Raw genomic sequence first — 13,749 nt, 5'->3', positions numbered from 1 at the left:
CCTCCATTCCTATTACAACAAGCCACCACCATGCTTCATCTGTTTTGCTGCCGTGGTTTCTTCTGGATTATCTCCACCCTTGACCTACCAATCTATTCTTCACGTAACAGCAAGAGTGCTCCTTTAAAATATTAAGCAGATCGTATTACTCCCTGTTTAAATTCTCTCAATGTCCTTACAATGCATGAAACCAAGAGAGGAAAGTGTGTCAAGTAGGTATTATACTACTGTGTCAAAGGGACTAAGGCTTCTTTTTTGTTTGTGAAATAGGAATAATAATACCCACATCAAAGGGTTATTGTGAGAATTCAGTAAAGGCCAATGTTATTTTTGCATTCATTTTATATTAGCTTTTTCAGGGAAGAAGATAAAATTCGGTGAACATTTATATTATTGTTAATTGTTACTTTACACTCCTCAGTTAGTACCGCCTACAGAGAACCTTCTAAATGTTTTAGTGTCAACATTTTTATTTGTATTATTTTGGCCTCAAAGTAAAACATCTGCCTTGATTAAAGGATAAAACCCTGCTTTTAAAAATTATGGAGCAGGGCTTCCCTGGTGGTGCAGTGGTTGAGAATCTGCCTGCTAATGCAGGGGACATGGGTTCGAGCCCTGGTCTGGGAAGATCCCACATGCCATGGAGCAGCTAGGCCCGTGAGCCACAACTACTGAGCCTGCACATCTGGAGCCTGTGCTCCGCAACAGGAGAGGCCACGATAGTGAGAGGCCCGTGCACGGCGATGAAGAGTGGCCCCCACTTGCCACAACTAGAGAAAGCCCTCTCACAGAAACGAAAGATGCAACACAGCAAAAATAAATTAATTAATTAATAAACTCCTACGCCCAGCATCTTCTAAAAAAATATATATATATATGGAGCAAACCGAGTTCAATTAAAAACACAGGACAGAGTAAAGAATAATTTCAGATGTCTTCAGATCATTTTTTTAAGTTTTGGCATGGAAAATGATTAGATATTGTGACTGATGCAATGTCACATCATGAAAATTGCACCATTTTTGGAAAATCTCTATTTTTATTGGTTTGAATTCATCTTTGCCTAGAGCAGTGCAGGACAATTTCCAAAATAGCCCCATGAATTCAACAGCCCATAGTTATAGCAGTCCCCACAGCCCTTTTCTCTTTCAATTCACACATTCCGATTTAGAAAACACCACGCTGAGAATGAATCCTTGAAATCTGCTGAGGCTGGTGGCTGAGAAGATAGGAGTGTAGGTGAAAAGCTGCAGGTACAGTAAGCTATCTCTACACAAGTCAACTCTCATCTGTGCTTCCTTTTGTACTAGCTCCATATGAAAGCTATAAGATCACTCCATGGTGAGCTCTTCCGTTGACTTATAGTTTACTTGTGAGCTGTCATTTTTGGCTTCTTGTGAACTAAATTGGTTCATGGACTATCGCCCAAAAGAACAAGAAGAAGGAGAAGGAGAAAGAGGGGCAGGTGAAGGGGGAAGGGAAGGGACAGAATATTACCTCTACAGTACAGCCCTCATTTTTAAAATTTTTAATATAATTTTTAAAGGTTACACTCCATTTACAGGTATTACAAAATATTGGCCATATTCCCTTGTGTCATACAATACATCCTTGTAGCCTGTCTTACACCCAGTAGTTTGTGCCTCCCACTCCCCCCACATCATGACCCTCCCCCTCCCCCCACTGGTAACCACTAGTTTGTTCTATCTGTGAGTCTGCTTCCTTTTTTGTTGTATTCACTAGTTTTGTTGTATTTTTTAGATTCCACATATAAGTGATATCATACAGTATTTGTCTTTCTCTGTCTGACTTGTTTCACTTAGCATAACACCCTCCCAGTCTATCCATGTTGCTGCAAGTGGCAAAATTTCATTCTTTTTTATAGCTGAGTAGTATTCCATTGTACGTATATATGTATATATACCACATCTTCTTTATCCATTCAGCTGTCGATGGACACTTAGGTTGCTTCCATATCTTTGGCCCTCATTTTTTATCTCCAGGAATAAGAATATTTCAGGTTTCTTTACACCTCAAAGTAGTGATTTCTCCCATTTAGTACATACTTGTACTAAATATACACTAGCAAACCTTCTTTTTGATTAAGGAAGAAAAATTTTAATAGAAAGCAACATGTTGAAGGGTTATGACAAAAGAAACACAACTCTTTCTCACCGGTAATTCTATTAAATAATTATTTATTGAGCACCTGCCATGTATGAGGACCTGTGCTAGATTGGCATCAGCATATACATGAATAAACTGTAACAACTGGAAAGGACTCTAAGATATCTAGAACAAACTCTCATTTTATAGACATTTAAACTCTAGTCCTAAAGGAGAAAGTGACTTATACCAAGTAACATGTGTAGTTACTTATAGCCGAGACTAGAATACCATCTCCTAAAGTAAGATAGGATCCCAGATCTCATAAATATAATTTTCAGTATATAATTTTCTCATTGTAAAAGTGATGCTTACAGAGAGCACTGAATAAAAAGAGTGGATTGAACACATGAAATTACTTCCAGCCACTCCTAAAACCCCACAAAAACTATAGCAAAGGGATGTTTGTAAGGCATAGACCAACATGGACAGGGAAAATGTAAAAAGAGACAAAGGCAAAATTTGGGCAACTGGGAAAAAAATAAGGGGTCATTGACCTAGTGGACCTAAAAATCAGAGCGAGGTCATTTCCCTGGCTATGCAGGTTGTATCCAGCTGAAATTCAGTGCCCACTGCTCACTCAGCCTCCAGAGTGAAAGCTTCCTCCAGGTGGTGCTGAGTGCAGCCTACACAACAGCAAGCCACAGCCCTGCAGAGAAAACAAGTGCGAAGCAGGAAGGGGAGGGCCATCCTAGTCTGCATCAAAGAATTCCCCAAAGGTCAGGGATGGAAGGTACCAGATGGCTCTGGAGAGGAGGATAAATGGGACGGAAGTACCACACACACAAAATAAAGATGTGCTATACATACAGGTATAGATACAGATAGAGATATGGATGTGGATACAGATAGAGATATAGATATTTAGCCAGCCTAGAATGTATACAGTATGAGGCAGGAATCCAGTTTCACCTTTTTCTAAATGACTAGTTTTATTGAATTTTTGTTGAATGTCACCATTTTCAAAGACTAAATACTGTACTTCTATCTTCCAAGATCTGCTTCCAAAGTTTTATTCTACCCATTGATCTGTCTACACTTCTACGAACCTCATGCACTTTTGGGTCTGGGAAACATTTTAGATCTCAGTCTTTAGGTATATCCCTGTGGAATACCTCATTTCTCTAAAACTGATTCTAAGACCATAACTCTTTGTTAGTTCTCTGTTTGCCTCCTTTTAAACATCTGAAGAATTCACTACCCATCATGAAACTCATATATTTTTCTTAACTGCACTTCAACATGAAATAAATTATATCAATGATTATGAGAGCAAAAGTGTATTATAACCATCCGCATTCTTTAGCACTTAAATGTTTTGTTGGTCTTTTAATTGCGTACTTCTTCTGCAGGGTAATGGAACATACAAGATCTTCTGGTTTTAAAGCTGCCTTACAGGCAGCTGAGCTCCCCAGCCTCCCTAGCTTGCCTCTGCATCCCAGTCATATTTAAATACAGTCTGATGTCCGTCTGCACAAGGCTCCCTATCACCTACAGCCATCTGTGCATGCCATTGCTAGTGCTTAAAAGATTCATCTTTCTCATTCATCTGGCTAAAATACAAGTTATCCTATAGGACTCAGTTTAGATATCGCAGCCTGTGGGAAGCTTTCTTTGATTCACTAAATGGTTTTGTAGCCCCATTACCTGCTCCTATAAAACCGGTACATCTTCCAGCAAAGTGCTTGTCCTGTCGGGTGGTAATTGACAAGTAAATGGTCTGCCTGTCTACTGGACAGTAAGCTCCTTGAGGTCTGGAACTGCCTCGCTCTCACCTATATCCCTACAGTTAGCATAAGCCTTAGCACAAAGGAGGGACTCAATAATTATGTCTTGAGTGAATGAATGATATCTGTTCATTAAAGAATGGTTAGGAGTAAAACTAAATTTTTTTAAAGAAAAGAAAATAATTATAAACACTAAAACTTGAGACAACTCTTATTAACATTTTTGGTTTTCTTCTACTTAACTTTCTCTGTCAATTTCACTGCACTACAAACTCTCTGGAAACCTCACTTTAGTGATTATAACCAGAAGATTGTCCTTTAGAAGAAATATAGTTTACTGAGATATTATTTATTGTTGGGCTTCTTGCAATGTTTTGCTGCTATAAATAATGCTTAAATGAATAGTTTTGCATCTCTGATAATTTCTCTATAATGCATTCTGGAAATGAAATTACTGAGTGAAAATTTCACAGTTGTGAGTGCAGTTGATCAAAATACCTACCTCAATGTACCTTTAACTGTAATACACTCTTTTTTAAAGAGTGAAGATTTCATAAAAAATAAGAATAGCTTCTTTTTACCTGATATTTATTGTCCATTTATATTACCTTTTTTGTGAACTGTATAACAGTAACCTTTACCAATTTTTCTGTTGGAATCTTAGTTTTTCTTATTTATTTAAAAGCTCTCTGTTAAGAATACAGTCCTCAAAGATTGGTTCAAGATGGCGGAGTAAGAGGACGTGCTCTCACTCACTCTTGCAAGAGCACTGGAATCACAACTAACTGCTGAACAATCATCGACAGGAAGACACTGGAACTCACCAAAAAAGATACCCCACATCCAAAGACAAAAGAGAAGCCACAATGAGACGGTAGGAGGGGTGCAATCACAATAAAATCAAATCCCATAACTGCTGGGTGGTGACTCACAAACTGGAGAACACTTATACCACAGAAGTCCACCCACTGGAGTGAAGGTCCTGAGCCCCACGTCAGGCTTCCCAACCTGGGAGTCCAGCAACGGGAGAAGGAATCCCTAGAGAATCAGACTTTGAAGGTTAGCGGGATTTGACTACAGGACTTTGACAGGACTGGAGAAACAGAGACTCCACTCTTGGAGGGCACACACAAAGTAGTGTGCGCATCAGGACCCAGGGGAAGGAGCAGTGACCCCATAGGAGACTGAACCAGACCTACCTGCTAGTGTTAGAGGGTCTCCTGCAGAGGCAGGGGGTGGCTGTGTCTCACCGTGAGGACAGGACACTGGCCACAGAAGTTCTGGGAAGTACTCCTTGTCATGAGCCCTCCCAGAGTCCGCCATTAGCCCCACCAAAGAGCCCAGGCAGGCTCCAGTGTGGGGTCGCCTCAGGCCAAACAACCAACAAGGAGGGAACTCAGCCCCACCCATCAGCAAACAAGCAGATTAAAGTTTTACTGAGCTCTGCCTACCAGAGCAACAGTCAGCTTTACCCACCACCAGTCCCTCCCATCAAGAAACTTGTACAAGCCTCTTAGATAGCCTCATCCACCAGAGGGCAGACAGCAGAAGCAACAAGAACTACAATCCTGCAGCCTGTGGAACAAAAACCACATTCACAGAAAGACAGACAAGATGAAAAGGCAGAGGGCTATGTATATGTACCAGATGAAGGAACAAGATAAAACCCCAGAAAAACAACTAAATGAAGTGGAGATAGGCAACCTTCCAGAAAAAGAATTCAGAATAATGATAGTGAAGATGATCCAGGACCTCAGAAAAAGAATGGAGGCAAAGATCGAGAAGATGCAAGAAATGTTTTAACGAAGACCTAGAAGAATTAAAGAACAAACAAACAGATGAGCAATAGAATAACTGAAATGAAAAATATACTAGAAGGAATCAATAGCAGAATAACTGAGGCAGAAGGATGGATAAGTGACCTGGAAGACAGAATGGTGGAATTCACTGCTGCAGAACAGAATAAAGAAAAAAGAATGAAAAGAAATGAAGACAGCCTAAGAGACGTCTGGGACAACATTAAACGCAACAACATTTGCATTACAGGGGTCCCAGAAGGAGAAGAGAGAGAGAAAGGACCCAAGAAAATATTTGAAGAGATTATAGTGAAAAGCTTACCTAACATGGGAAAGGAAAAAGCCACCCAAGTCCAGGAAGCGCAGAGAGTCCCATACAGGATAAACCCAAGGAGAAACACGCCGAGACACATAGTAATCAAATTGGCAAAAATTAAAGACAAAGAAAAATTATTGAAAGCAGCAAGGGAAAAATGAAAAATAACATACAAGGGAACTCCCATAAGGTTAACAGCTGATTTCTCAACAGAAACTCTACAAGCCAGAAGGGAGTGGCACGATATATTTAAAGTGATGAAAGGGAAGAAACTACAACCAAGATTACTCTACCCAGCAAGGATCTCATTCAGATTTGATGGAGAAATCAAAAGCTTTACAGACAAGCAAAAGCTAAGAGAACTAAGCACCACCAAACCAGCTCTACAACAAATGCTAAAGGAACTTCTCTAAGTGGGAAACACAAGAGAAGAAAAGACCTACAAACCCAAAACAGTTAAGAAAATGGTCATAGGAACATACATATCAATAATTACCTTAAACGTGAATGGATTAAATGCTCCAACCAAAAGACACATGCTTGCTGAATGGATACAAAAACAAGACCCATATATATGCTGTCTACAAGAGACCCACTTCAGACCTAGGGACACATACAGACTGAAAGTGAGGGGATGGAAAAAGATATTCCATGCAAATGGAAATCAAAAGAAAACTGAAGTAGCAATACTCATTTCAGATAAAATTGACTTTAAAATAAAGAATGTTACAAGAGACAAGGAAGGACACTACATATGATCAAGGGATCAATCCAAGAAGAAGATATAATGATTATAAATATATATGCACCCAACATAGGAGCACCTCAATACATAAGTCAACTGCTAACAGGTATAAAATAGGAAATCGACAGTAACACAATAATAGTGGGGGACTTTAACACCTCACTTACACCAATGAACAGATCATCCAAACAGAAAATTAAGAAGGAAACACAAGCTTTAAATGACACAATAGAGCAGAGACATTTAATTGATATTTATAGGACATTCCATCCAAAAACAGCAGATTACACTTTCTTCTCAAGTTCTCATGGAACATTCTCCAGGATAGATCACATCTTGGGTCACAAATCAAGCCTCAGTAAATCTTAAAAAATTGAAATCATATCAAGCATCTTTTCTGACCACAATGCTATGAGATTAGAAATCAATTACAGGGTAAAAAACATAAAAAACACAAACACATGGAGGCTAAGCAACACATTACTAAATAACCAAGAGATCACTGAAGAAATCAAAGAGGAAATTAAAAAATACCTAGAGACAAATGACAATGAAAACATGACAATCCAAAACCTATGGGATGCAGCAAGAGCAGTTCTAAGAGGGAAGTTTATAGCAATACAGTCCTACCTCAAGAAACAACAAACATCTCAAATAAACAATCTAACCTTACACCTAAAAGAACTAGAGAAAGAAGAGCAAAAACAAAACCCAAAGTTAGTAGAAGGAAAGAAATCATAAAGATCAGAGCAGAAATAAATGAAATAGAAAAAAAGAAAACAATAGCAAAGATCAATAAAAATAAAAGCTGGTTCTTTGAGAAGATAAACAAAATTGATAAACCATTAGCCAGACTCATCAAGAAAAAGAGGAAGAGGATTCAAATCATTAAAATTAGAAATGAAAAAGGAGAAGTTACAACAGACTCCGCAGAAATACAAAGCATCCTAAGAGACTACTACAAGCAACTCTATGCCAATAAAATGGACAACCTGGAAGAAATGGACAAACTCTTTGAAAGGTATAACCTTCCAAGACTGAACCAGGAAGAAATAGAAAATAGGAACAGACCAGTCACAAGTGATGAAATTGAAACTGTGATTAAAAATCTTCCAGCAAACAAAAGTCCAGGACCAGATGGCTTCACAGGTGAATTCTATCAAACATTTAGAGAAGAGCTAACTCCCATCTTTCTCAAACTCTTCCAAAAAACTGCAGAGGAAGGAACACTCCCAAACTCATTCTATGAGGCTACCGTCACCCTGATACCAAAACCAGACAAAGATACTACAAAAAAACAAAATTACAGACCAATATCACTGATGAATATAGATGCAAAAATCCTCAACAAAATAGTAGCAAACAGAATCCAGCAACACATTAAAACGATCATACACCATGATCAAGTGGGATTTATCCCAGCGATGCAAGGATTCTTCAATATATGCAAATCAGTCAATGTGATACACCAAATTAACAAATTGAAGAAGAAAAACCATATGATCATCTCAATAGATGCAGAAAAAGCTTTTGACAAAATTCAACACCCATTTATGATAAAACCTCTCCAGAAAGTGGGCACAGAGGGAGCCTACCTCAGCATAATAATGGCCATATATGACAAACCCACAGCCAACATCATCCTCAATGGTGAAAAACTGAAAGCATTTCCTCTAAGATCAGGAACAAGACAAAGATGTCCACTCTCACCACTATTATTCAACATAGTTTTGGAAGTCCTAGCCAGGGCAATCAGAGAAGAAAAAGAAATAAAAGGAATACAAATTGGAAAAGAAGAAGTAAAGCTGTCACTGTTTGCAGATGACATGATACTATACATAAAGAATCATAAAGATGCCACCAGAAAACTACTAGAGCTAATCAATGAATTTGGTAAAGTTGCAGGATACAAAATTAATGCACAGAAATCTCTTGCATTCCTATACACTAATGATGAAAAATCTGAAAGAGAAATTAAGGAGACACTCCCATTTACCACTGCAACAAAAAGAATAAAATACCTAGGAATAAACCTACTGAGGGAGACAAAAGACCTGTATGCAGAAAACTATAAGACACTGATGAAAGAAATTAAAGATGATATCAACATATGGAGAGATATACCATGTTCTTGGATTGGAAGAATCAATATTGTGAAAATGACTACACTACCCAAATCAATCTACAGATTCAATGCAATCCCTATCAAATTACCAATGGCATTTTTTACGGAACTAGAACAAAAAATCTTAAAGTTTGTATGGTGACACAAAAGACCCCGAATAGCCAAAGCAGTCCTGAGGGAAGAAAACGGAGCTGGAGGAATCAGACTCCCTGACTTCAGACTATATTACAAAGCTACAGTAATCAAGACAATATGGTACTGGCACAAAAACAGAAAAATATAGATCAATGGAACAAGATAGAAAACCCAGAGGTAAACCCACACACCTATGGTCAACTCATCTATGACAAAGGAGGCAAGGATATACAATGGAGAAAAGACAGTCTCTTCAATAAGTGGTACTGGGGAAACTGGACAGCTACATGTAAAAGAATGAAACTAGAACACTCCCTAACACCATACACAAAAGTAAACTCAAAATGGATTAGAGACCTAAATGTAAGACCGGACACTATAAAACTCTTAGAGGAAAACTTAGGAAGAACACTCTTTGACATAAATCACAGCAAGATCTTTTTTCATCCACCTCCTGGAGTAATGGAAATAAAAATAAACAAATGGGACCTAATGAAACTTAAAAGCTTTTGCACAGCAAGGAAACCATAAACAAGACAAAAAGACAACCCTCAAAATGGGAGAAAGTATTTGCAAATGAATCATCGGACAAAGGATTAACCTCCAAAATATATAAACAGCTCATGCAGCTCAATATTAAAAAAACAAACAACCCAATCCAAGAATGGGCAGAAGACCTAAACAGACATTTCTGCAAAGAAGACATACAGATGGCCAAGAAGCACAGGAAAAGCTGCTCAACATCACTAATTATTAGAGAAATGCAAATCAAAACTACAGTAAGGTATCACTTCATACCAGTTAGAATGGGCATCATCTGAAAATCTACAAACAACAAATGCTGGAGAGGGCGTGGAGAAAAGGGAACCTCTTGCACTGTTGGTGGGAATGTAAATTGATACAGCCACTATGTAGAACAGTATGGAGGTTCCTTAAAAAACTAAAAATAGAATTATCATATGACCCAGCAATCCCACTACTGGTCATATACCCAGAGAAAACCATAATTCAAAAAGACATATGCACCCCAGTGTTCCTTGCAGCACTATTTACAATAGCCAGGTCATGGAAGCAACCTAAATTCCCATCGACAGACGAATGGATAAAGAAGATGTGGTACGTATATACAGTGTAATATTACTCAGCCATAAAAAGGAACGGAATTGGGTCATTTGTAGAGACATGGACGGATCTAGAGACTACCATGCAGAGTGAAGTAAGTCACAAAGAGAGAAACAAATATCGTATATTAACGCATATATGTGGAGCTAGAAAAATGGTACAGATGAACTGGTTTGCAGGGCAGAAACTGAGACACAGATGTAGAGAACAAACGTACGGACACCAAGGGGGGAAAGTGGCGCGGGGGGCGGGGGGAATGGTGGTGTGATGAATTGGGAGATTGGGATTGACATATATACACTAATATGTATAAAATGGATAACTAATAAGAACCTGCTGTATAAAAAAAAATAATAAAGTTCAAAAAAACAAAAAAATGAATACAATCCTCTGTGAAATTTTTGCAGATATTCCCAGTGTGACATATACCTTTGATCTTATGTTTCATGTTTTAAATATTTTTAGCATTTTATATACATTTATCAATCTTTTCATCTGTGAATTGCTCAATTGCTTTTCCATGTAGCACTTCTTGCCTTACTTAGAGATGTTAGATACATTTTCTTCCTACTTAGATATATACTTATAAGATATATTTTCCTCTGGCTTCATTAGTTTCTTTTGTTTACATTTAACTTCTTGACCCATTTAGAGTTTATTTGGGGATGTAGTGTGAGAAAAGTCTCTAACTAGACTTTTTTTCTTTTTTTTACGAAGTAGCCTAACACCTTCTCTTGGGCTTCAATGAAATGTTATTAAAGGCAATTGTATTGAAATAATCAGCATCTGAAGACATAGCTCGGTGTTCACTGTGAACTCTGTTTCCCCCCACCAGGTGAGCAGGAACCAGCTATAAGCAGTGATTCTGATATCTCGCTGATCATGGCAATGGAGGTTGGACTGTCTGACGTAGAACTTTCCACCGACCAAGACTGCGAAGAGGTGAAATCTTGAAATGGCGAATATAGAAAAAAGGGATGATAGGACCAAGGGGAAGGAAGGGAGGAGTGCCCCAAGACTGGACCAGGCACATGCACCTCCAGACCACCTTGGCAACTCCAGGGGGCTCCACACAAGAATGGTACCGAAAAGCAATACCCAAAGTCACGTTCATCAGGATGCAGTTTCTCCGTCTCTACAACAGCTCATGGCCTCGGCCCCTTTGACGTTGAAAGCTGATTTTCTCTCCCATGTCCTTGTAGGCACACACTTCCGAAGTTCCTCAAACAGACTGAAAAGACACTCTTAGGGCTTCTTAGTTTCATTTCAGTTTCTTGTTTTCCTATTTGGGGAATGTTGTTGATTTCTTTGGCGCTTTCTTTTTAAGGACTATGTGTAGTTTAAGTTCACTCTTTTGTTTTTCCTTTGATTCACTCCAGCTTTTGTACAGAGTTCTGTTTGGAAGCCTCAGTTCCTGCTATGACCAGTTTGTATTCCATCTCTGAGATTAATGGCCTTGACCTCTCAGCATGAAGTGTGCATGGCTTTAGGAAGTGCCTCAGCACCTTGAAACAGTCTAAGGCCAGCTTTCGTTTAGAATCTGAATTCTTTTAAGTGGATCTTGGAAATGCCAGCTGCCAGAGACCCCAACACCAAGCTCTGAATCTGCTGAGGCCACTGCTCATTTTTTTTAGCTCCACATGCTGGCTTCCACTTGCCAGGCTCTGTTGAGGACCCACGTGACTTGAGAAGGAAGCTCTAGGGAGGCATTTCAATCCATCTGATTCTTAACAGTCTTTGGCTGAAATTCTGAACTCACAAGTTCCCACTAGGGCATTAGCGCCATTCTCTGTGGCTGTAGGGCTTGTCCGTCACTGGGACTGCAAGCCTAGTTTTCAAACCAGATACCATATACTCTTCCCGAAAGCAAAATGTCTGTTTCCCCAAGGCTACAGCAGTCTTTTGTTACCTCCACAAATGCGTTCTGCAGGAGATGGAAGCTTTAGAAAAGATCCAGTCATCTTTGGATCCAACACAGTGAGGGCTGCAGTAGCATCTAGGTCTTACCTTAATTCCAATATGCTTCTGTTCAACCTCGCCAGACCTCGAGGGAGGATTTAGGTAAATCCTTAAGAAATTGCTTCCCAGGGCTCCCCTGACTGCGTCTAGATACCAAGTGAGGAGGGAGGTGTGATTTGATAAACCATTTGATCTAAAAAGTACAGCATGGGAATTGTTGATGTCAAGTTTCTCCTGACTGAGAGAAACAAAGAGGGAAAGGAAACGAGGTATCAAAGTGAATTCTAAAAATCCACCGGTGTTTTTTTTTGTTTGTTTGCGGTACGCCGGCCTCTCACTGTTGTGGCCTCTCCCGCTGCGGAGCACAGGCTCCGGACGCTCAGGCTCAGCGGCCATGGCTCACGGGCCCAGCCGCTCCGCGGCATGTGGGATCTTCCCGGACCGGGGCACGAACCCGTGTCCCCTGCATCGGCAGGCGGACTCTCAACCACTGCGCCACCAGGGAAGCCCCCCCACCGGTGTTTTTAAACTGTTTTTATTCTTTTTTTGACAGAGGTGTGCTATTTTTTTCAGTGGGCAGTTTTGTAATACATTGAGACTCTCCAGGGGCAGGGATGACTAAGGCAGTGTGAATAGCTTCTCTGGACCACCTCGACATCCGCGAAAGGCCATGCTGCTGTGTGGGTTACCTGGGAGAGAAAGCTTCTCTCACTGAGTTATTTATGTATGTGACGAGGCCCTTCTTCTCGCTACATGCATACTCATGCAAAAACAGAGTTTCGTTCTGCTGTAAGAGCTTGCTGCCTGCTGGAACACGGTGTACGTGTCGAGGGAGACTCCTGGCTGCTCTTTTTTCACCACCTTGAACAATTTCCTATTTGACACTTTCTAAGTAGGCAGCAAAGCAAGGAAAAGGATCACCACCTTCACAAATGTCACCTCTCTCTAGGAGTCCAACACTTGCAGTGATGAAATCCAGGGTCTCCAGGCAGGGAGACACGAAGGCAGTGCCAAACCAGGAGTCAGAAGGCATAGACGAGCAGCGTGCGTGCTGGCCTCGGCTTCTCCATCTGTAAGTGAATGAGATTAACAAGATGATGCCCAAGCCTCCTTCTGGTCTTAGGACCACTAATGAGCATTTTGCCGGGGGATGCTTTTTGTTTGTTTGTTTTTTGCGGGCCTCTCACTGTTGTGGCCTCTCCCGTTGCAGAGCACAGGCTCTGGACGCGCAGGCTCAGCGGCCATGGCTCACGGGCCCAGGCGCTCCGCGGCACGTGGGATCTTCCTGGACCGGGGCACGAACCCGCGTCCCCTGCATCGGCAGGCGGACTCTCAACCACTGCGCCACCAGGGAAGCCCCGGGGGATCCATTTTTGACAGAGAGCTATGACATATAGCAGACTGTCTACCTTGGGGAGGCACAGTTACTTGACATGTAACATATAACAGCTTTTGGGATTTGGCACTCTTGCGTGGCTGAGACTATCTAAATGACTGAATTTTAAGTGCAAGTAGGAGTTGCTTTGTTTTGCCTTGTTTTAAAAACCACACTTAGGGCTTCCCTGATGGCTCAGTGGTTAAGAATCCGCCTGCCAATGCAGGGGACATGGGTTTGAGCCCTGGTCCAAGAAGATCCCACGTGTCGCAGAGCAACTAAG

General features: G+C 40.5%; 1 protein-coding gene across 1 annotated transcript in view; it reads left to right on the top strand.

Annotated features, from left to right (window-relative positions):
* Positions 1-11,543, top strand: part of RNF150 (ring finger protein 150) — a 237,109-nt gene extending 225,566 nt beyond the window's left edge. The window contains exon 7 of the mRNA XM_060012080.1: positions 10,968-11,543. Within this exon, the coding sequence (XP_059868063.1) occupies positions 10,968-11,086 (119 nt within the window). The 3' untranslated portion in view covers positions 11,087-11,543. The remainder of the gene's footprint in view (positions 1-10,967) is intronic.
* The last annotated feature ends 2,206 nt before the right edge of the window (positions 11,544-13,749 follow it).

The sequence above is a fragment of the Delphinus delphis genome, chromosome 5 (assembly GCF_949987515.2).
Source record: "Delphinus delphis chromosome 5, mDelDel1.2, whole genome shotgun sequence".
In the NCBI taxonomy this organism is placed as follows: Eukaryota; Metazoa; Chordata; class Mammalia; order Artiodactyla; family Delphinidae; genus Delphinus; species Delphinus delphis.
Note: the sequence above shows the minus strand (reverse complement) of the source record. Positions and strands in the feature narration are given on the sequence as shown.